This window comes from Nycticebus coucang, chromosome 6 (assembly GCF_027406575.1).
Source record: "Nycticebus coucang isolate mNycCou1 chromosome 6, mNycCou1.pri, whole genome shotgun sequence".
NCBI lineage: Eukaryota > Metazoa > Chordata > Mammalia > Primates > Lorisidae > Nycticebus > Nycticebus coucang.
This window is the reverse complement of record NC_069785.1, coordinates 77,699,535-77,723,051: the sequence shown is the minus strand read 5'-3', so window position 1 is coordinate 77,723,051 and position 23,517 is coordinate 77,699,535. Positions and strand designations below refer to the sequence as shown.

Here is a 23,517-nt window from a genome sequence, read left to right as displayed (position 1 = left end):
TTCCCCGGCGCGAGCGCCGCAGTGGGCGGGCCTCCGCCGTGCGTCCCTACGTGAGTCCGGCCCCCGCGAACTCCGGAGCCGCCCGCGAGCTGTCTGCTTGCTTCTCTGCAGCTTCTTCCTGCTCACTACTGTCGCCGTCATGCTGGGCACCGCTCTCCGCCGCTGCGCTGTAGCCGCAGCCTCCCGGGCCGGCCCTCGAGGCCTTCAGCACCCTGCCCCGGTCCCCGGCCCCACCGCCGGTAAGGCCCCTGTCTGCCACTGCCCGCGCCCTCGTGTCCTTGCGGTGACCTGGGCCCCCGCCGCCACTCGAGGGCAGGCTCCCCCCGCGGCCTAGCCCCTGCACTGTGGGCCGGCGGCCGAACCTTGTGACCAATTCCGGTCGCCGCCTGGAGTTGTGGAGCATTTGAGGGCGCGCCCCCGATGCCTGCTTCTGCGCGACTTTCTGGCGCTGGCACCGCCGACGGGTCAGGTGTGGACCTGCTGAGGGCACCGAGGAGAGGACTCGGCGCTCTCCTTCGGTTCCCGGGCCGTGGCCGTGCCCCGGCGCCGACCCTGCAGCCACCTGATCGGGAGTGGCTGCCGCCGGCCTGAAGAGCCTTGGCGAAGGTGACATTGAGCCTCCGGGCGCGCCCTCAGTGTAAGAGCGGGCTGGCCCTTCCAGGGACCCCAGCACCGCAACCTGCCCCCAGCGCTTGTGAGGATTCCTTATGCTTCCTTGTGGGACGCATTATTATACTTTTAAATGAAGCGTTTCTTTGCGTTTTGTGTGTCACCTTCACAGCCTGTCATTTTTAAGTATTGCTGGGCCACGTTCTGATTCTTCCAAGTTTAAAATAGATCGACGTCTGTGGTTGTTTGAAGAGAGCTTGAAGATATTGATAGGTCTTAAGATAATTATTACTCTTGAAAATTGGATACCATAGACTCAGGAATAGTGGGTTTTACAAACATGAAGAAATTAGTGTTTTTTTTTACCTTTGAATTAGGAGCTTGGTTGCTGATGTGCTAATTCATGTCTTATTTTTCTCCCTGTTATATGTGTCGCGACATTTTGTGTTCAGCACTGTAGTTTTAATTATAACAACTGAACTTTGTTCTTGGTCCATGATGGTAGTATGTGCTGTGTTATGAAATTTAGTTCCTAGTCATGCATATTTAAACCTAAGAATTCAGAAATTGGAAACTAATAACATTGTTTCCTCGACGGGTTTAAGTATACTTTAACTCAACATTTCAGAACCTAAAAAATATGTTTTGCTTCAATCATCTTTATCATTTGTAATTTATGATAGAACAGCAAAGTTGGAGTACACTTGTAGGCTGTGGGGACCATCTTGTTTTACAGAAGAGGAAACTGAAATCCACCTTGGAAAACTGACTGCTTTCTTAGTGGAACCACATTTTTTTTTTTTTTTTTTTAGAGACAGAGTCTCACTTTGTTGCCCTCAGTAGAGTGCGTGGAGTCACAGCTCACAGCAAACTCCAGCTCTTGGGGTTAGGTGATTCTCTTGCCTCAGCCTCCAGAGTAGTTGGAACTACAGGCACCCAGCACAATGGCCGCCTAAGCACTTTTGTTTCTTAGCCATAGTTAAGTTAGGTTTAGACCATCCTGAGATTGTCAGATTTTGTGTGGGGGGGGGTTGTTTCTTTTCTTATGTAATTGGTAAGGTAGCAATTAATATTATTTTTTTCATATAGATGGATTTTGGAAGCATTGTCTTGACCTCTTCAAAAGAATTGCTACATTTTGGGCGGCACCTGTGGCTCAAGGAGTAGGGCGCCGGTCCCATATGCCAGAGGTGGCGAGTTCAAACCCAGCCCTGGCCAAAAAAAAAAAAAAAAAAAAGAATTGCTACATTTTGTGGCAGGCTGGGGAAATGGCAAGGGTTTTTGGTAAACTGTAGCTTAAGGGGATGCTTCTTTTCCTTTTTTTTTTCTTGAGGCAGAGTCTCACTATGTCGCCATTGGTAGAATGCCATGGCATTACACCTCACAGCAACCTCAAACTCTTGGGCTTAAGTGATTCTCTTGCCTCAGCCTCTCAAGTAGCTGGGACTACAGGCGCTGGCCACAATGCCTGGCTAATTTTTTGTTGCAGTTGTCTTTGTTGTTTAGCTGGCCCAGGCTGGGTTCGAATATGACAGCCTGGGTGTATGTGGCCGGCGCCCTACCCACTGAGTTACAGGCACCACCTGATGCTTCTTTTCTTGGTGGCTTAACTCTTAGATCTTGTATTCCCCCTCTTGAGTCTAATTCATAGACCAAGAGCATTGTTTTCAGTACTTGTTCTATAGATCTAAACACAGGGTGTCCATAAAGTTTGCCACAAGGGGGCAGTATTGGTTACAAGTGGAATCACCCAGTACTTTCTGTGTGACCTTGGACGGTTAACCTTAAGGCTTAGTTGCTTCTTTAAACTTAGGATAATATTTGGTAGTTGTGAGGTTTGGATGAGATAATGTAACTCTTAGCATCTTACCTGGCATAACTGCTTAGTGCATATTTGCTTTACTGTGGTACATTCCATTTTTTCATCTTACAGATTGGGATTTGTTATCAATGTGAGACTTAAGAGATTTTATGCAACTAAAAGTCAAAAAGAATTAAGAGGCCAGGCATGGTGGTTCACCCCTGTAATCCTAGCACTATGGGAGGCTGAGATGGGAGGATCACTTGAGGTCAGTAGTTTTCTTTTGTTTGTTTTTTTTTTATAAACAATCTTACTATGTCACCCTCGTGCCATGGCGTCACAGCTCACAGCAACCTCCAGCTCTTGGGCTTAGGCAGTTCTCTTGCCTTAGCCTCCTGAGTAGCTGGGACCACAGGCGCCTGTCACAAAGCCCAGCTATTTTTTTTTTTTTTTTTGAGACAGAGCATCAAGCTGTTGCCCTGGGTAGAATGTCGTGGCATCACAGCTCACAGCAGCCTCCAACTCCTGGTCTCAAGCGATTCTCATGCCTCCGCCTCCCAAGTAGCTGGGAAAACAGGCACCCGCCACAATGCCTGCCTATTTTTTGGTTGCAGCCATCATCATTGTTGTTTGGCAGGCCCAGGCTAGATTCGAACCTGCCAGCTCAGGTGTATGTGGCTGGTGCCTTAGCTGCTTGAACCACAGGCACCGAGCCACGCCTGGCTATTTTTTTGTTGCAGTTTGGCCGGGGCTGGCTTTGAACCCACCACCCTCGGTATGTGGGGCCAGCGCCCTACTCACTGAGCCAGAGGCACTGCCCTTGAGGTCAGTAGTTTAAGACTAGCCTGAGCAAGAGCAAGATCCCATCTCTACAAAAAATGGAAAAATTATCTAGGCCCAGTGGGTAGTCTACTTGGTAGGCTGAGGCAGGAGGATTGCTCGAGTACAGGAGTATGAGATTGCAGTGAGCTATGATGATGCAAAAAAGGAATTAAGGGTCTTGGATGAGGCTATCCAAGGTCAAATACTTGAAATGTCTGGGAAGATTGACCTAAAGAGCCTCAAATTTGCTCTAGTTAAATAGCAGCCTGAATTCCATATTAGGTCCATGAAGAAACCTTCAGCTTGAAACATAATTGTTGCCCAATAACTGCCACATTAGATGATTAAATGTTTTAAATAACAGTTAGGGGAGTCTAATGCCTGTAATCCTAGCACTCTGGGAGGCTGAAGTGGGTGGATCGCTCAAGCTCAAGAATTCAAGACCAGCCAGAGCACGAGTGAGACCCTGTCTCTACTAAAATTAGAAAAATTAGCTGGGCATTGTGGTGGACTCCTGTAGTCCCAGCTACTTGAGGCTGAGGCAAGAGGATTTCTTAAGCCCAGGAGTTTGAGGTTGGTGTGAGCTGTGATGCTATGGCACTCTACCCAGGGGGTCAGAGTGAGACTCTGTTTCAAGAAATAACAGGTCAACCTTTTGAATCTATGAAATCCTGGCTCTTAATATCCTTACCCTGAGAGCTGGGAAGACCTGGAAGGGTGAGAATCTTGTCTTTCTTGATGGAAGGCTGAATTTCAGCAGCACTTTCATTACCTTCCAACCTTCTTTCTGCACCACTCTCAACATTTCCAAGGTCTAAGGCATGACTTGTACCCTTAATACCCTCAACGACTCTGATAATTGTCATTAACATATTAATGTGCCCTGTGTGTTATTTGTTGCCATAACTCATCCTCAGAGTTATCAACACCAAAATGTGCATTCTTTGGGCCTGTCTGAGCTGATTAGTTATTAGATGTAAAGCCATCTGATTTAACTAAATATAAACCTGAGAGATTAATGAGCCTCTTTATTTCTCTAAATGCATCAGGACTTTTTGTTTGTTTTGAGACAGAATTTCGCTCTGTAATTCCTGTTAGTGTGAGTGGCATCATCATTGCTCACTGCAACCTCACATGTGTAGGGTCAAGTGATGGATCCTCCTGCCTCAGCCTCTGGAGTAGCTGGGACTATAGCCTGTGTCACCATGTTAATCTTTCTATTTTTTTGAGCTCAAGAATTCAAGACCAGGTTTTGCTCTTGCTCAGGCTGCTCTCAAACTTCTGAGCTCAAATGATCCTCCCACTCCAGCTTCCAAAGCACTGGGATTACCCAGTGTAAGCCATCACATGCATTAAATTGAGTGCAGCTAGGTCTCTCTCACCTTTTCTCCTTCATGAGAAAGATCCACTTCCAACTCTCTTTGGAAGTACTCTAAACTTTTTCTTTGCAAACTTCCTAAATAAAATCTCTCTCTGGAAAATAAATAAATAAAGTACAACTAAATGCCAAAAAGCAGTGTTAGAAATAGTTTTGTAGGGTGGTACCTTTAGCTTGGTAGGTAGGACACTGGCCACATACACTGAGGCTGGTGGGTTTGAACCTGGCGCAGGTCAGCTAAAGCAACAATGACAGCTACAACAAAAAAATAGCCGGGTGTTGTGGTGGGTGCCTGTAGTCCCACTACTTGGGAGGCTGAGGCAAGAGAATCACTTTAGTCCAAGAGTTTTAGGTTGCTGTGAGCTGTGATGCCACGGCAATCTACTGAGGGTAACATAGACTCTGTCTCAAAAAAAAAAAAAAAAAGAAAGAAATAGCTTTGTAGGTTGAGGCCCTAGAAATATCCCCATTTTTCATAGCTGCCTCCCTTTTCTTACTTGGGAGTCTTCAGGTTGTGTAAGAGCACTGAGTAATTGTTTTCCAAAACAGTTTGACTTACAAGCCTCAAAACTAGATGGAAATACTGTATGTGTGGTGGTAGGGGGCAGGGAATTCATGTATGGTTAGCCCCCCCAAAACTTTTAAGCATACAGGGGACATATCCATAATTAGCAGTATAACTCCTGTTCTACCAATAACTAAAATTAGGAATATAATTTAAACCATGTGGGAGAGTGTTTTTGCCCTCCTGGAAGGGATATATGTTCCAAATAGTTGTTTTCTGAACAGACTTTGGAATACAACCAGTTTGTAATCTGTAATTTGTCTTCCAGAGGGAGGTGATCAAATAACGAAGGTAATGATCTTGGCTTGGCTTTGCAGTTGTTGGTCATCTTTTTCATGGTTAGTAAACAAAGCTAGCACTCATCTAGTCAAATCCCGGCCCAGCAGTGAGCACCGTTTTATCTACCTGGTTTCATATTTAATCTTTGTAATCTACTAAGGTGGTTGTAGATTTTGCAGATAAGAAAAATGAAACTCAAGTTAATTTTCCTAGAATCAAACAAACAAAGCTGGGGGGAGTAAACCCACCAGCTCAGGTGTATGTGGCTGGCCCCTTAGCCGCCTAATAGGGGTGTCCAGCCTTTTAGCTTCTCTGGAAGAAAAGTTGGGCCACACATTAAATACATAAACACTAACAAAAGCTGATGAGCAAAAAAAAAAGTCCCTGGGTAATTTTTGTGATATCCATCATCACCACAGATAAGCAAAAAAATCCTCACATAATCAGTATATAGCCTATGGACTGGGGGTTGGACATCCCTGGAGGTATCTGACCATTAGGTTGTGCTGCATCCCAGGACCCAAAGGTAAAAGTTCTTCCCTCCTATTCACAACCTGATTGAGAGGCTGTTGAGAATGAATCCAGCCAGATATAGTGGCTGGCACCTATAGTCCTAGCTGCTAGAAGGCTAAGGTGGGAGAGTCATTTGAGCTCAGGAGTTCAAAACCAGCCTGAGCAGGAACAAGACCCTGTCTCTAACAAAAAATTAGCTGGGTGGTCCCAGCTACTCAGGAGGGTGAGGCAAGAAGATTGTTTGAGCCCAGGAGTTTGAGGTTGCAGGGAGCTATGATGACATGTCATTGCTCTCTAGCCAGGGCAACAGAGTGGGACCCTATCTCTAACAAAAGAAAGATTTTCCCTCCCAAAGGTAAATATCATTTACAATTTAAACGGAACAAAATGGAGCCACTGTTAATAATTTCAAGCTAGGGCGGCGCCTGTGGCTCAAGGAGTAGGGTGCCGGTCCCATATGCCGGAGGTGGCGGGTTCAAACCCAGCCCCGGCCAAAAAAAAATAAATAATTTCAAGCTAATATTACACATTGAGGAAAAAGTATAAATATACCTATACAATGTAATACTTTTTGTTTTACTTGCTTTTCTTAGTTTAATTTAAAGATATCTTTCTACATCAATATATGGTTTATTTCATTTGACCTGTTGCATTTAACCAGATATATCAAGTACTATTTTCTTTTCTTTTTTTTTTTTTTGAGACAAAGCCTCAAGCTGTCACCCTGGGTAGAGTGCTATGGCAATCACAGCTCACAGCAACCTCCAACTCTTGGGCTCAAGCGATTCACCTGCCTCCGCCTTCTAAGTAGCTGGGACTACAGGCATCCGCCACAACGCCCGGCTATTTTTTGGTTGCAGCTGTCGTTGTTTGGTGGGCCCAGGCTGGATTTGAACCCGCCAGCTCAGGTGTTTGTGGCTGGTGCCTTAGCCGCTTGAGCCCCCGGGCGCTGAACCTCAAGTACTATTTTCATACATGGAAGTCATTGCTCTTCTATCACTTTGTAGCTATCCAGTCAATTCGCTGCTATTCCCATGGGTCACATGAGACAGATGAAGAGTTTGATGCTCGCTGGGTGACATACTTCAACAAGCCAGATATAGATGCCTGGGAATTGCGGAAAGGTAATTGGAACATAGACATACTTGTGTATTTTAGTGTGTAAATACAACTCCTTCCACTGCTTTGTTGCAAGTACCTATTTTGAAAACGTGTATCCTGTAAACTGGTAAACATCATGCAATTTGTGGGTAGGAAAGTTTATAGCTTCCATAGCGTTTTGAAGCAGGCACTATTGACATTTTGGGCTATGATCCTTTACAATGTAGAATGTTTAGCAGCATCATTAGCCTTTACTTGTTAGATGCCAGTACATATACATCCCTGCAGTTTTGACAACCAAAAATGTTTGCAGACATTACCCAGTGTTCCCTGGGGGATAAAACCACCTTGATAGAAAACCATTGCTGTAGCCACAAGGCTATGTGAGCAAAAGCTAACAGTTTTGTACATTTTCTTTTCTTTCTTTTTTTTTTTTTTTTTTTAAATGCAGTTTTTGGCCGGGGCTGGGTTTGAATCTGCCACCTCCTGCATATGGGGCTGGCGCCCTACCCCTTTGAGCCACAGGCGCCGCCCACATTTTCTTTTCTTTCTTTCTTCAAATAGCATCAGGATGGATGCTATTTTAAATAATTTATACAAGCAGTCATTTGGTTCTCTTTCCCTCTGGGTCATAGTTTTTTGTTTGTTTGTTTTGTAGAGACAAGAGTCTTACTTTGTCATCCTAGGTAGGGTGCCGTGGCGGCACACTGCTCACAGCAACCTCCATCTCCTGGGCTTAGGTGATTCTCTTGCTTCAGCCTCCTGAGTAGCTAGGACTACAGGCATCTGCCACAACGCCCAGCTATCATTTTTTTGCAGTTTGGCCGGGGCTGGGTTTGAACCTGCCACCCTCGCTGTATAGGGCCGGTGCCCTATTGACTGAGCCACAGGCACCGCCCAACATTTTTTTTTTTTAAGTCCCCCTCCCTTTTTTCCTTCAGTGTGGTCCTTGACCATCAATGAGTGTTTGGTGGTTGCTTCTAGCAAGTCTTTTGCTTCATTTGTTTTCACTGCTAAGTATGGAGATCCACCTTTATCTGGGTGATTCAAAATCATGATTCTCCTATGAGCTGTTCTAATCTTGGCTTTGCCAGCAGATGGGCTTATACCTAAAATAAGACTAGCTTCTTGCCTACTCATTTTCTGTTCAAATCCTCCTTCATAGTAGGATGCAAGGCTAGGAGTTAAAATCTTCTTTGCAGTTTCTGTGATTATTTATTCTAGAGGTTTCCAGATCTGAAATGCATAGCGACAGTTCTGAAGAATGAGAAGTCCAATATCAAGGTGCCAGCAGGGTTAGTGTTAGGGGAGGGACCGAGTCTTTGCTTCCAAGATAGTGCCTTGTTGCTGCATCCTCTGTAGGGGACACATACTGTGTCCTCACAAGGTAGAAAACATGAAAGGGCAATTGGCTGTTTTTTGGTTATTTTTATTTTCAGTTATGAATTGTCTTGCCTGAATCTGTCTAGTCTAAATAAGCTAGAATTTGTCTTTCCTAAGTTTGCAGATAACACATTTAACATGAATAAGTAGCATTTAGTGATACTAATTTTAACTGTAGGATAATTTATCTCAGACCCGATATTCAGACGCTGTGATTACATTCTAACATTGTATTCACTGGTATTCTTTGTTTAAATATTTTCAAATAATAAAAGTAAGAGACCAAAGTGCTTTAAACTTTTCTGCAGGAATGTAATGACTCCACTTTGCTACAACCAGGGAATGCTTACCGAATAATCTTGAATAGAAGTAATGAAAAATACAGCAATTCTGTGTTTCCATTAAGAGAATCTTAAATTTTATGATGTGTCATTTTGTGCAAATTTGAAAGTAATCACGTCCAGTCATTTTCTGGTTGAATGTTTGAGTCTGTGCACTAATGATTCTCTATGATAGCTCCTTAATGTCCTCATTTGAGCTTCATTAACTTTCCTTAAGCTTTTCTCTGGTGGTTTTTAGATTATTTTCCAATTGCATCTGTTTTAAGGCATTCAAAAATACGTACCTTGTACTAACCATTAAAGATAGGGGTTGAAAATGACCCTTTTATTTGAAAAGAAGCAAGCTAGTTATTATGAAAATAGTACTTGCATTTAAGAAAACTCTTAGGTTTTTTTCTTTCAGTCTGGATGTTGTTGCGTTGTTTTTTCCACTGATTGACCTTGGAAGATCCACTGTGATCTTACCATCTAGAATTTGTTAAAGGTAGATCTCTCTCTCTCTCTCTTTTTTTTTTTTTTTTTTTTTGCAGTTTATGGCTGGGGCTGGGTTTAAACCTGCGACCTCTGGCATATGGGGCCAGTGCCCTACTCCTTTGAGCCACAGGCACCACCCTTTTTTTTTTTTTTTGATATAGAGTCTCATTATGTCACCCTCAGTAGAGTGCTAGGGCGTCACAGCTCACAGCAACCTCCAACTCTTGGGCTTAAGCTATTCTCTTGCCTCAGCCTCCCAAGTATCTGGGACTACAGGAGTCTGCCACAATGCCCGGCTATTTTTTTTGTTGCAGTTGGTTAGCTGGCAAACCCACCACCCTCAGTGTATGTGGCTGGTGCTGTAAGCACTGTGCTACAGGTGCCAAGCCTAGATCTCTTATTATATAGATAAGAGAATAAAGACCCATACAGATAAGATCACATGTCCATGATTTAATAAACATATAGATAACTAAGTTGCAGACAATGTTCCAGGTTGACCTGGCTTCTCTTTTTAATTTTACAGGGATGAACACACTTGTTGGCTATGATTTGGTTCCAGAACCCAAAATCATTGATGCTGCTTTGCGGGCATGCAGACGATTAAATGATTTTGCTAGTGCAGTTCGCATCCTAGAGGTTGTTAAGGTCAGTGAAATAATAATGCTAAAGTTTTTTTGGAAGTGGGTGGGCTGTCGATCAGATATTAGAATATTCTGTGTTTTTAAATTTGTTAAAATGCCTACAATTGGTTCTTATACAGGATGGCCGTTAAGTTTATGTTCAGTTTAAAATTGCACAATGTGCCGGGCAAGATGGCTCTGTAATCCTAACGCTCTGGGAGGCCAAGGTGGGTGAATTGCTTGAGTTTATAGGTTCAAGACCAGCCTTAGCAAAAGTGAGACCCTGTCTCTATTAAAAAATAGAAAAACTGAGGCAAGAGGCTCACTTGAGCCCAAGAGTTAGAGGTTGCTGTGAGCTATGACGCCATGGCGTTCTACCCAGAGCGACAGCCTGAGACTCTGTCTTCCCCCAGCCCCCCAAAAATTGCACAACGAACTTTATGGATACTCTGTACAGATAGAGGAAATGTACATTGCAGTTATAGTCTTTCGAGAGGTCACTTGGGCAGCATTTATCCAAAACTTTAAAAATTGTGGATGGTGCATACCCTTTTGTTCAGCAGTTTCCTTTGAGAGTCTTTTTGAGACAGTCTCACTTTCTTGCCCCAATAAAGTGCTGTGGTGTCATAGCTCACAGCAACCTCAACCTCTTGGACTCAAGCGATCCCCTAGCTTCACCCTCCCAAGTAGCTGGGACTACAGGTGCCTGCCACAACGCCCGGCTATTTTTTAGCGATGAGGTCTCACACTTGCTCAGGCTGGTCTCGAGCTCAAGAGCTCAAACAATCCACCTGCTTCAGCCTCCCAGAGTGGTGGGATTACAGGTGTGAGCTACCACGCCTGGCCCTTTCTTTGAGACTCTATCTTAGGGTTAGTACCTGTAGCTAAGCAACTAGGGCGCAGGCCACATACACACACCAGGACTGGCGGGTTCGAACCTGGCCCAGGCCTGCCAAACAATAATGACAACTGCAAAAAAAAAAAAAAAAAAATAGCCAGGCATTGTGGCGGGTGCGTGTAGTCCCCAGCTACTTGGGAGGCTGAGGCAAGAGATTCACTTAAGCCCCAGAATTGGAGGTTGTGATACCACGGCACTTTACCAAGGGTGACATAATGAGACTGTCTCAAAAAAAAAAAAAAAAAAAAGCAAATCTATCTTGAGGACATAATTTAAGGATATACAAAAGTTTGGGGTTTTTTGAGTAAGAGTTTCATTCTGTCTCCCTGGGTAAACTGCCGTGGCATCATAACTCACAGTAACCTCAAACTCTTGGGTTTATGTAATCCTCTTGCCTCAGCCTTCTGAGTAGCTAAGACTACAAGTGCCCACCACCATGCCTGGCTAGTTTTCCTATTTTTAGTAGAGATGGGGCTCTCTCTTGGTCAGGCTGGTCTCAAATTCATGAGCTCAAGCAATTCACCTGCCTCAGCCTCCCAGAGTGCTAGAATTATAGGGGTGAGCCATTGCTTCTGGCCCACAGCTTTTATCTTTTTACTATTTGTGATACGAAATTAAATATTGTTATTGGCTGCTTAAAATGAGACTTCCCAGACCAGATTATTACTACAAAGCTACTAATATTATAGAAATGTGTTTGAGGCTCGGAGCCCATAGCATAGTGCTTATGGCATTGGCCACATGCGCTGAGGCTGGTGGGTTCAGAAGGAAATAGCCGGGTGTTGTGGCAGGCACCTGTAGTCCCAGCTACTTGGGAGGCTGAGACAAGAGAATCTCTTAAGTCCAGGAGTTTGAGGTTGCTATGAGCTGTGACGCCACGGCACTCTACCAAGGGCGACATAGTGAGACTTTGTCTCAAAAAGGAAAAAAAGAAAGAAATCAGCAATAGAAATGTGTTTGACATTAAACATATTCATGGCATATTACATAGAGAACATTATTGAACAGTTTTTCTGGTATGACTCCATTTCATTTTATTTTTTAAAAACATATGAAAATGTAGGAGTATATATATATTCCTCTCCCTCTTGTTTGGTTATAGTTTCTAGGAGTTTTTTGTTTTTGTTTTTTTGAGACAGAGTCTCACTTTGTTGCCCTCAGTAGAGTGCCATCATGTCATAGTGCACAGCAACCTTCAATTCTTGGGCTGAAGCGATTCTCTTGTTTCGGCCTCCCGAGTAGCTGGGACTACAGGTACCTGCCACAATGCCTACGTATTTTTAGAGACGGGGGGACGGGAGGCTCTTATTCTTGCTCAGGCTGGTCTTGAAGCCATGAACTCAGGTAATCCATCTGCCTTGGCCTCCCAGAGCACTAGGATTATAGACATGAGCCACTGTGCGTGGCCCTAGTTTCTAGGTTTTATGTAATGAACAAATTACATTGCATTTTAATCATGAATTTTAATTAAAAAAAATACAATTGGCTTGGTGCCTGTAGCTCAGTGGTTAGGGCGCCAGCCACATGTACTGTGGCTAGAGGGTTCAAACCCAGCCTGGTCCTGCTAAACAGTAATGACAACAAGAACAACAAAATAGCCAGGTGTTGAGGTGTCGTGGTGGGTTCCTGAAGTCCCAGGTACTTGGGAGGCTGAGGCAAGAGAATCATTTAAGCCCAAGAGTTTGAGGTTGCTGTGAGGTATGATGCCACGGTACCGTACCTAGGACAACATAGTGAGACTCTGTCTCCCCAAAAAAAAAAAAAAAATAGGCTCTGTGCTCGTAGCACAGTGGTTATAGGCGCCAGCCATATACACCAAGGCTGGCGGTTTCGAACATGGCCCGGGCCAGCTAAACAACAATGACAACTGCAACAAAAAATAGCCGGGCGTTCTGGAGGGCGTCTATAGATAGTCCCAGCTACTTGGGAGGCTGAAGCAATAGAATTGCTTAAGCCCAAGAGTTTGTGGTTACTGTGAGCTGTGATGCCACGGCACTCTGCCAAGAGTGACATAGTGAGTCTCTGTCTCAAAAATAAATAAATAAATAAAATTTTAAAAATACAGTTAAAGCTGGGTGTGCTAGCCCACTCCTATATAATCATAGCACTCTGAATTCCAGAGTGGATTATGGGCTGAGGTGGACAGATAGTTTGAGCTCAGGAGTTTGAGACCAGAGTGAGCAAGAACAAGACCCTGTCTCTTCAGAAAAACAGAAAAATTAGCCAGGTATAGTGGAAACGAGACCTAGAATTTGTTGAAGAAAAAGAATAGCAGCTTGGCACTTTCTTAAGTCATTTGAGTTTTTGGTACTGAGGAACTTTGTGAAATATAGGTATGTTGTGGTAAAAGTTCTCCTAAGTGCAGCTCTCCAGGAAAATACATTGTGATCTCTAAGAAAGAAATTCAAGATCTGTAAGGGAGAAAGTGTGACATTACTTTATCTGTGATGGGTAAGGTAATTAAGGGTTCTGTAGGCTATCAATCCATTCAGCACTGGTAGTTAATTCAGTTAGGGTCTCAAATTGGAGGCAAATGAATATATTTTTCCCGTGTTAACTTAATTATTCCTGTTGCCTGCTGGGCATGTTTAATTGTCTTCATAGAATTCTGTCATCACCACCTTCCTTTCCAGTAATTCAAGACTTTGAAATACTTGTTCTGGATTTTGCATAATTATCTTAGTTATTAGACAATTATATAGGCATATAAGTTACCCTCTATTGAACAAATGTGTTAACTAACTTAAAAGTAGATGATCTATATTAATTCTATGCTACTAGCCTCTGCATATGTAATTAAAAGCATTTTCAAGTTCATTTTGTTAATAGAGACAGCTTTTTGGATAGTTAAATGTGAATATGCTCTTTGCCATCAGGACAAAGCAGGACCTCATAAGGAAATCTACCCCTATGTCATCCAGGAACTTAGACCGACTTTAAATGAATTGGGAATCTCCACTCCAGAGGAACTGGGCCTTGACAAAGTATAAACCCCATGGGTAAGCAACATACCACTGAACAAGACAGAAGAACAATCCTGAGAGAGTGGGTGACATTTCAGTGCTCTCAGGCAGAGTAAGACCTTATAATGTTCTTGTAACGGCCATGAGCATAAAGAGATTTGAGGGAACTGATGATGATAAACGTAATGAACTGAAATTATTTCTAATTGTTATCATTGTTTTCTTACTGATGTAAAGGCAAGTAAAAGCTCCCTTTAGGATGGTGCCTGTGGCTCAAGGAGTGGGGTGCCGCCCCCATATGTCGGAGGTGGCGGGTTCAAACCTGGCCCTGGCCAAAAACCGCAAAAAAAATAAAAATAAAAGCTCTCTTTAATATAGATATTAAAAAATCTATCTCAAATATTATAAGCATAAAAAATATCATAGAGGACAATATAGTGAGTCTATGTACCCAGACTTAGATTTCAGATATTATTATTATTATTTTGCTTATTTATTTATTTATTTTTTGAGACAAAGTCTCCCTTTGTTGCCCTAGTTAGAGTGTAGTGGTGTCATCATAGCTCACTGCAACCTCAAAACTCCTGGGTTCAGGTGATCCTCCTCCCTCAGCCTCCTAAGTAGCTGGGACTACAGGAATGTGTCACCATGCCCAGCTAAATTTTCTGTTTTTTTGTTTTCTTAATATTTATTTATTTAGACAGTCCCAACTGTTGCCCTGGGGTAGAGTGTCGTGGCGTCACAACTCATAGCAACCTCAAACTCTTGGGCTTCAGTTATTCTCTTGCCTCAGCCTCCCTAGTAGCTGGGACTACAGGCGCCTGCCACAATACCCAGCTATTTTTTTGTTGTAGTTGTTTGGCAGGCCTAGGCTGGATTTGAACCCACCAGCTCCATTGTACATGGGAGGTGAGCCACTGCATTTGCCCCCGGTCTTTTGATTTTGTTTTTGTCCACCTCCTCACCAGCACACCTCCTTGAAGACCAGTAGCTCATCTTTGAAACATATGGTAGGGATTTTGTGCTATTAAAGCTGGACTGGGTGTGATGGCTCACACCTGTAATCCTAGCACTGTGGGAGGCTATAGCCAGAGGATTGATTGAATTGGAGACTGAAGTGAGCCACTGCACTCTAGCCCAGGCAACAGAGCAAGAAGCTGTCTCAAACCATCCTTTTCTTGGGGTTTTGCTTCTGTCCAATGAGCGCATAGTGAGGGCAGTACTGTTAACACCTACACAACACGCTCACATCAACTAGAGCTTTGCTTTATATTGGTGCAATTTTTGGAAAAAAAAATAAATCTCTTTTTCCCAATTAAAAAAAAAAAAAAAGATTGGCCAGGCACGGTGGCTCACACCTGTCTGTAATCCTAGCACTCCCAGAGGCGGGTAGATTGCCTAAGTTCACAGATTGAAGACCAGCCTGAGCCAGAGAGCAGACCCATCTCTAAAAATAGCCGGGCATGTGGCTGGTGCCTGTCTGTAGTCCCAGCTACTTGGGAAGCTGAAGCAAGAGAATCACTTGAGCCAAGGAGTTTGAGATTGCTGTGAGCAATGATGCCATGACACTCTACCAAGGGTGACAAAGTAAGACTCTGTCATAAAATGGCTGTAATCTTCGCATTCTAAGAAGCCCAGGATTGCTTGAGCTCAGGAATTAGAGACCAGCTTAAACAAGAGGGAGATCCTGTCTCTACTAAAAAAGAAAAAAAAAAATAAGGGTGGCACCTGTGGCTCAAAGGAGTAGGGAATCAGCCCCATATGCCAGATGTGGTGGGTTCAAACCCAGCCTCAGCCAAAAACTGCAAAAAAAGAAAAGAAAAAACTTGCGCGGCGCCTGTGGCTCAGTTGGTAGGGCACCTGCCTCATATACTGAGGGTGGCGGGTTAAAACCCGGCCCTAGCCAAACTGCAACAAAAAATAGCCTGACGTTGTGGTGGGCACCTATAGTCCCAGCAACTCTGGAGGCTGAGGCAGGACAATCGCCTAAGCCCAGGAACTGAAGGTTGCTGTGAGCTGTGTGATGCCACGGCACTCTACCAAGGGCAATAAAGTGAAGACTCTGTCTCTACAAAAAAAAAATTAGGCTCCATGCCTGTGGCTCAAGCGGCTTAAGGTGCCAGCCACATGCACCTGAGCTGGTGGGTTTGAATCCAGCCCAGGCCCGCCAAACAACAATGACGGCTGCAACCAAAAAGTATCCAGGCGTTGTGGCGGGTGCCTGTAGTCCCAGCTACTTTGGAGGCGGAGGCAAGAGAATCGCTTGAGCCCAGGAGTTGGAGGTTGCTGTGAGCTGTGATGCCACAGTACTCTACCCAGAGCACAGCTTGAAGCTCTGTCTCAAAAAAAAAAAAAGAAAAGAAAAAAGAAAAAACTTAACTGGGCGTGGTGACACATGCCTGTAGTCCCAGCTACTTGGGAGGCTGAGGTGAGAGGATTTCTTGAGTCTAAGAGTTTGAGGTTAGTGTGAACTATGATGATGCCATGACATTCTGCCTAGCGTGACAGAGTGAGACTCTGTCTCAAACAAAATAAAAAAAATTTGAGATGTAAATAAATGAGATGTAGTAGCTCATACTGTAGTTCTAGCACTTTGGCAGGCTGAGACAGGGTGATCATTTGAGGCCAGGAGTTTAAGACCAGCCTAGGCAACATTGTAAGGGACTCCTACAAAAAATTTTATTTTATTATTTATTTATTTATTTATTTTATTATTATTATTTTTTTTGTAGAGACAGAGTCTCACTTTACGGCCCTCGGTAGAGTGCCGTGGCCTCACACAGCTCACAGCAACCTCCAACTTCTGGGCTTAAGCGATTCTCTTGCCTCAGCTTCCCGATCAGCTGGGACTACAGCGCCCGCCACAACGCCCGGCTATTTTTTGGTTGCAGTTTGGCTGGGACCGGGTTTGAACCCGCCACCCTTGGTATATGGGGCCGGCGCCTTACCGACTGAGCCACAGGCACCGCCCTATTTATTTATTTTTGAGACAGTCTCACTATGTCACCCTCTGCAGAATGCTGTGGCATCACAGCTCACAGCAACCTCAAACTCTTGGGCTTAAGCAATTCTTTTGCCTCAGCCTCCCAAGTAGTGGGACCACAACGCCTAGCTGTTTTTTTTGTTGTAGTTGTCATTGTTGTTTGGCAGGCCTGTGCTAGGTTCAAACCCGCCAGCTCTGGTGTATGTGGCTGGTGCCCTAGCCACTAAGCTACAGGCACCAAGCCTACAAAAAAATTTTAAATATTTTTTTTTTTTTTTTTTATAGAGACAGAGTCTCACTTTATGGCCCTCGGTAGAGTGCCGTGGCCTCACACAGCTCACAGCAACCTCCAACTCCTGGGCTTAAGGCGATTCTCTTGCCTCAGCCTCCCGAGCAGCTGGGACTACAGGCACCCGCCACAACACCCGGCTATTTTTTGGTTGCAGTTTGGCCAGGGCCGGGTTTGAGCCTGCCACCCTCGGTATATGGGGCCGGCGCCCTACCGACTGAGCCACAGGCGCCACCCTACAAAAAAATTTTAAAACAAATTTCTGTCTGTACTTGGAGAAAACTAGTTGCTCAGATTGTAGGATTTCCTAGTTATGTTTCAAGCTTTTTATTAATTAAAAAATATATATATGTAAATATATATATATTTGGCTTGGTGCCTGTGGCACAGTGGTTATGGTGTCAGCCACATACACTGAGGGTGTTGGGTTTAAACCCAGCCTGGGCAAGCTAAACAACAATGACAACTGCAACAAAAAATAGCTGGGCATGGTGGCAGGTGCCTGTAGTCCCAGCTTCTTGGGAGGCTGAGGCAAGGGAATCTCTTTTTTTTTTCTTTTCTTTTTTTTTCAGAGACAGAGTCTTACTTTATCACCCTTGGTAGAGTGCTGTGGCGTCATAGCTCACAGCAACCTCCAACTGCTAGGCTTAGGCGATTCTCTTGTCTCAGCCTCCCGAGTAGCTAGAACTACAGGCACTCGCCACAACACCTGGCTATTTTTTGTTGCAGTTTGGCCGGGGCCAGGTTCGAACCGCCACCCGCAGTATATGGGGCTGGTGGCCTACCCACTGAGCCACAGGCACCACCCTCTTTTCTTTTTTCTTTTTTCGACAGAGTCTTAATATGTCACCCTTGGTAGAATGACGTGATGTCACAGCTCATAGCAACCTCAAACTCTTGGGTTTAAGTGGTTCTCTTGCCTAAGCCTCCCACGTGGCTGGAACTATAGGTGCCTTCCACGACGCCTGGCTATTTTTTGGTTGTAGTTGTCATTGTGGTATTAGCAGGCCTGGGTTAGGCTCGAGCCCGCCAGCCTTGGTGTATGTGGCTGGCACCCTACTCACTGAGCTATAAGCGCCAAGTCTCCCTTTTTTTTTTTTTTGTAGAGACAGAGTCTCACTGTACCGCCCTCAGGTAGAGTGCCCCGGCGTCACACGGCTCACAGCAACCTCCAACTCCTGGGCCCACGCGATTCTCCTGCCTCAGCCTCCCGAGCAGCTGGGACCACAGGCGTCTGCCACAACGCCTGGCTATTTTTTGTTAGTTTGGCCGGGGCTGGGTTTGAACCCACCACCCTCGGCATATGGGGCCGGCGCCCTACTCACTGAGCCACAGGCGCCGCCCTCTCCCTTTTTTTTTTTTGAGATAGAGTCACTTTGTCACCCTCAGTAGAATAGTGTCACAGCTCACAGCAACCTCAAACTCTTGGACTTAAGCGATGCTCTTGCCTCAACCTGCTGAGTACCTGGAACTATATACAGGTACTCGCCACAACGCCTGGCTGTTTTTTGGTTATAGTTTTCATTGCTGTTTGTCAAGCCCAGGCTGGATTCAAACCTGCCAGCTCTGCTATATTTGGCTGGTGCCCTCACCGCTGAGCTATTGATGCTGAGCCAGCGGCCAGTAACATTTTTCAAAAAAAAATTTTTAAGGGCAACTACTGAATGTTTTTCTTTCTTTTTTTTTCTTTTTTTTTTTTTTTTTTTGAGACAGAGTCTTACTTTGTCACCCTTGGTAGAGTGCCATGGTGTGATAGCTCACAGCAGCCTCAAACTACAGGACTCAAGTGATTCTCTTGCCTCAGCCTCCCGTGTAACTATGACTACCGGTGCCCACTATAATTCCTGGCTATTTTTAGAGATGAGGTCTCAATCTGGCTAAGGCTGGTCTCAAACCTGTGCTCTCAGTCAGTTCTCCTTGGCCTCCCAGAGTGCTGGGATTATAGGCTGAGCCACCGCACCTGGCTTTTTTTTTCTTTTTTTGAGACAAGAGTCTCATTCTGCTGCCCTGGGTGGAGTGCTATGACATTATAGCTCACAGCAACCTCAAACTCTGGGCTGAAATGATCCTCTTGCCTCAGGTTCCCAAGTACCTGGGACTATAGGTACCTTCCACAACAGCCGGCTAGTTTTCCTACTTTTAGAAGAGATAGGCTCTTACTCTTGCTCAGGCTCAGGCCTTGAACTCCTCAGCTCAGGCGATCCACCTGCCTTAGCCTCCCAGAGTGCTAGAATTACAGGGGTGAGCCTTTGTGCACCGCCTTACCAAACTTTATTCTTTTTGGGAAAGAAGACAACCCCAGTGAGTATCAGTGGTACAAGTGATGAAAAAAAACACAAAAAGCTAGTTCTCTGTGATTTGACTATAGGCAGGATTAAGAGTAAAATGGGCAACAGACAGTGATTTTCCTGTAATATAGCTCTAAAGGTTATTTTTCATAAGATTTCTACCTTTTTCTTCTCTCCTAGCTAATTCTTTGTGTTTTCTCTTACAGATGGGCTTCCTAAGGATTTATTGATAATACTACTTGATTGTAAACGGTCACCTGGAAATACTGATGATAACATATTACCTTATTCAAACAAGTTTTCTTTTATTGAGTACCAAACCATAATGGTAACTTGGTCTTTAATAAAAGGGAAATGAGTTTGAACTGAAATTAGGTATTTGTTTCATGTGTTTGTCTTAAGAAACAGTAAATGGAATGCCATAGGGCCATTGATTTCAAAGTTTTATTGCTTTCTGGCTTGGTGCCTGTGGCTCAAGCGGCTAAGATGCCAGCCACATACACCTAAGCTGGCAGGTTCAAATCCAGCCTGGGCCCACCAAACAACACTGACAGCTGCAACCAAAAAATAGCTGGGTGTTGTGGCAGGCGTCTGTGGTCCCAGTGGAGGCAGGAGACTTATCTTGAGCCCAGGAGTTGGAGGTTGCTGTGAGCTGTGATGCCACGGCACTCTACCTAGGGTGATAGCTTGAGACTCTGTCTCAAAAAAAAAAAAAAAAGTGTTATTGCCTTCCTACATGCTAAGAGAACTGCTTTTATTCTTTGGAAACTATCTGACACAAAAGTCAACATCATGAACATGTTTGAGTGCTGGTAAATTTGGTTAAGTCTAGAAGGCATTTATATGGAATTTTGTTGATACCTTAGGCTTAGAGGACTAGTTATCTATAGGGATGTGTACTTTTCCCAAGTGAAATGAAGTTTAAGAGTGGTCACTGAGATAGTCTTGAGGATGTGCTATGCAGTAGTCAAGCCTTCTCATAATGTGTGTCTCTCTTAGCGCCCTTTTCCTTCCCTATCTGTTCTTCCCTAGAAATGTCTCTAACAATGTAGTATAGCCTTGGACATCAGAGCATTTGCTGTGCATTTGGAGGCATTCTGAGTGTAAAACTGAGTAAACACATAAAGCCTGCTTTAATTTAGAAGCCCCACAATACTTCAAACCAGTTGCTGGATTAGAAGTGGTAGGTGTAGGTGATTTATTATTTTATTTTATTTATTTTTTTTGTGTGTGGTTTTTGGCCGGGGCTAGGTTTGAACCTGCCACCTCCGGCACATGGGACCGGCGCCCTACTCCTTGAGCCACAGGCGCCGCCAGGCATAGGTGATTTATAATATAAGCAGTCCAGACTACATTATCAGGGAAAATAGGGTTAATGTTAGGTTGAAATTTAGATGCCTTCTCTCCTAAAGCCATGTAGGAATTGTTTCTAAAATTCAGTTTGGGTTAAGGTTTTAACAGCAATGACCTTTTTATAAAGGTTGATCCTCTAAGCCGGGCGTTGTGGCGGGCGCCTGTAGTCCCAGCTACTTGGGAGGCTGAGGCAAGAGAATCGCTTAAGCCCAGGAGTTGGAGGTTGCTGTGAGCTGTGTGTGGCCATGGCACTCTACCGAGGGCCATAAAGTGAGACTCTGTCTCTACAAAAAAAAAGAAAAAAAAAAAGGTTGATCCTCTATCAGAAAATCCTTTCCCCAGGGAGTTTCCTTTACCGGGTTCAGGGCCTATGAGGAGTGTAGGGTTCTTTTTTTTTTTTTTTTAATTTGAGATTAATATGAGGGTATAAAGAATTAAGTTACATTGTTTGTGTTGGGTAAAGTTGGAGTTGTAGTTGAGCTCCTCACCCAGGAGGTGTGCCATGTTCTCTTACATTGTGCCCATTAGATGAGAGCTTATCATTCCCTGGCGCCAGCCCCATACGCCAAGGGTGGCGAGTTCGAACCCAGCCCCGGCCAAACTGCAACAAAAGAATAGCCGGGCATTGTGGCAGGCGCCTGTGGTCCCAGCTGCTCGGGAGGCTGAGGCAAGAGAATCGCGTAAGCCCAGGAGTTAGAGGTTGCTGTGAGCCGTGTGACGCCGCGGCTCTCTACCGGAGGGCGGTACAGTGAGACTCTGTCTCTACCAAAAAAAAAAAAAAAAGAAGTAGAAAAGTGAAATAATCAGCACATATGTTTGTTTAATGTGAGTTAGTAGGCTGTGTTTCTAAAATTTGGTCTCCCTTTTGCCTAGCTTTTTCTTTTTTTTTTATAGACAGAATATCACTATATCACCCTCGGTAGATGCCATAGCATCACAGCTCACAGCAACTTCCAACTCCTTGCCTCAGCCTCCTGAGAAGCTGGGACGACAGGCACCCGCCGCAACGCCCGGCTATTTTTTTGTTGTTGTTTGGCCGGGGCTGGGTTCAAACTTGATATATGGGGCTGGTGCTCTACTCACTGAGCCACAGGCACCGCCCTTGCCCAGCTTTTTCACTTTCACTCCATGTGGTATAGCATCCCAGTGACCACTTTTCCCTAACTTTTTTCCAGATCCTTTCCATGTTGCTTCCTCCCAGGAATGAACACATAGTTCTGCCCTCGTAAATCCTGAATATAGGGGATGAGTTAATGAGAGTGATACTAAAGAATCACATATATAGATATGTCATGGAAGATTTTATGAACATACATGTGGGTAAAAGGCTTTTGAAGAAATGACATTTCAGTTGAAGCCTAGAGGATGAGGGTGGGGTGTTAATACTCAGTCGAAAGGGTAATTTTGTATGACATGTTTGGGCTTTGCACAACTGGGGGAGGAGGAGGATTTTCTCTTTTTTAAACAGCTCTCATATGTACGTACATAATCCCATTTAAATCTTACTCAGTTACAAAGATCTAAAAGATTTACCATAATTAACTGAATAAAAGATCTTGCCAGTGTCATAGGTTGATAACATATAGGGAAGAGAAAGGCAAAATGAATAAAGGTCTATGGGATGGAGTAGAGGAGGGAATATAGGTTCACAATTATCTATAAGGATGAAAGAAATGCTATGATGGTATTCATGCTGCAAGCACTTATTGAACAGGTACTGTATATCAAACATGTCATTGACTGAAGGTAGAATAATCAACAGGAGAGACAGAACTGGAGCCCAGAAACACTGGAGGTAGGGACAAAAGTCGTGGAGTTGTATGTGTACAGTGTGGTTATGACTTAATGAGGATTTTTTTTTTTTTTTGTAGAGACAGAGTCTCACTTTATGGCCCTCGGTAGAGTGCTGTGGCCTCACACAGCTCACAGCAACCTCCAACTCCTGGGCTTAAGCGATTCTCTTGCCTCAGCCTCCCGAGTAGCTGGGACTACAGGCGCCCGCCACAACGCCCGGCTATTTTTTTGTTGCAGTTTGGCCGGGGCCGGGTTTGAACCCGTCACCCTCAGTATATGGGGCCGGCGCCCTACCGACTGAGCCGCAGGCGCCGCCCTTAATGAGGATTTTTAATTAGTGTAGGAGTAGAAATGGAAAGATTTGACTTTTAAGCATCTCATTATTGAGGTATAGTTGATAATTTAATGAGGGGAAAATGAAAACTAGGAAGTCTGGTTTTACAGATTTGAATGATGATGCCATTCATAGGAAAATAGGAGTCGGTAAAAAGGAGAGCTTAGCGCAGAGTGGGGGAGCATAGAGCACAGTGGGGAGGTTGCTACATTTAATTCTGGATCTGTTTAATTTTTCAGCGTTGATGAGGAAAATAGGTCTAGATCTAGCTCTAAAAAGACACTTTAGAGAGAAGATTATAAGGTTTGAAACAGGAAAAGGTAAGACTTCCAAGGAGACCATTTAGAGGCAGGTGTGAACTAGGCTAAAGCCTGAATTTGTGGAAGTAGGTACATTTAGAGGGAAAGAGAATGGCTCGGCGCCTGTAGTTCAGTGGTTAGGGCACCGGCCACATACACCGAGACAGGCAGGTTTGAACCCTGCCTGGGCCTGCTAACCAACAATGACAACTGCAACCAAAAAATAGCCAGGCCTTGTGGTAGGTGTCTGTAGTCCTAGCTACTTGGGAGGCTAAGGCAAGAGCATCATTTAAGCCCAAGAGTTTGAGATTGCTGTGAGCTGTGAGGTCACAGCACTCTACCCAGGGTGACATAATGAGACTGTCTCAAAAAAAGAAAAAAAAATCAAGAAAGAGGAGAGCAGCTTTTGTCAATGGTAGAGAAAGTA

At 44.4% G+C, this 23,517-nt stretch overlaps 1 protein-coding gene and 1 non-coding gene across 3 annotated transcripts; both read left to right on the top strand.

Moving 5' to 3' along the window:
- Positions 1 to 19,681, top strand: LOC128589112 (cytochrome c oxidase subunit 5A, mitochondrial-like). 2 transcript variants are annotated; one of them, XM_053596033.1, is made up of 5 exons: positions 1 to 239; positions 6,975 to 7,091; positions 9,793 to 9,914; positions 13,664 to 13,786; positions 19,517 to 19,681. In XM_053596033.1, the coding sequence occupies exons 1-4, from the start codon at positions 140 to 142 to the stop codon at positions 13,775 to 13,777; spliced, it is 453 nt and encodes a 150-aa protein (XP_053452008.1). In that variant the 5' UTR covers positions 1 to 139; the 3' UTR covers positions 13,778 to 13,786; positions 19,517 to 19,681. The 2 variants fall into 2 exon arrangements, with proteins under 2 accessions (XP_053452008.1, XP_053452009.1); XM_053596034.1 differs by lacking the exon at positions 13,664 to 13,786 and having other exon boundaries at positions 26 to 239.
- Positions 14,917 to 15,042, top strand: LOC128589521 (U4atac minor spliceosomal RNA). The gene has a single exon (XR_008381076.1). It is a non-coding gene; the product is annotated as a U4atac minor spliceosomal RNA (small nuclear RNA).
- Positions 19,682 to 23,517: the final 3,836 nt, after the last annotated feature.

Coding starts and splice junctions, on each gene's coding strand:
- LOC128589112 (XM_053596033.1), top strand. CDS start 140: ATGCTGGGCACCGCTCTCCGCCGCTGCGCTGTAGCCGCAGCCTCCCGG. Junction 240..6,974: donor GGTCCCCGGCCCCACCGCCG/GTAAGGCCCCTG, acceptor ATCACTTTGTAG/CTATCCAGTCAATTCGCTGC. Junction 9,915..13,663: donor GCATCCTAGAGGTTGTTAAG/GTCAGTGAAATA, acceptor CTTTGCCATCAG/GACAAAGCAGGACCTCATAA.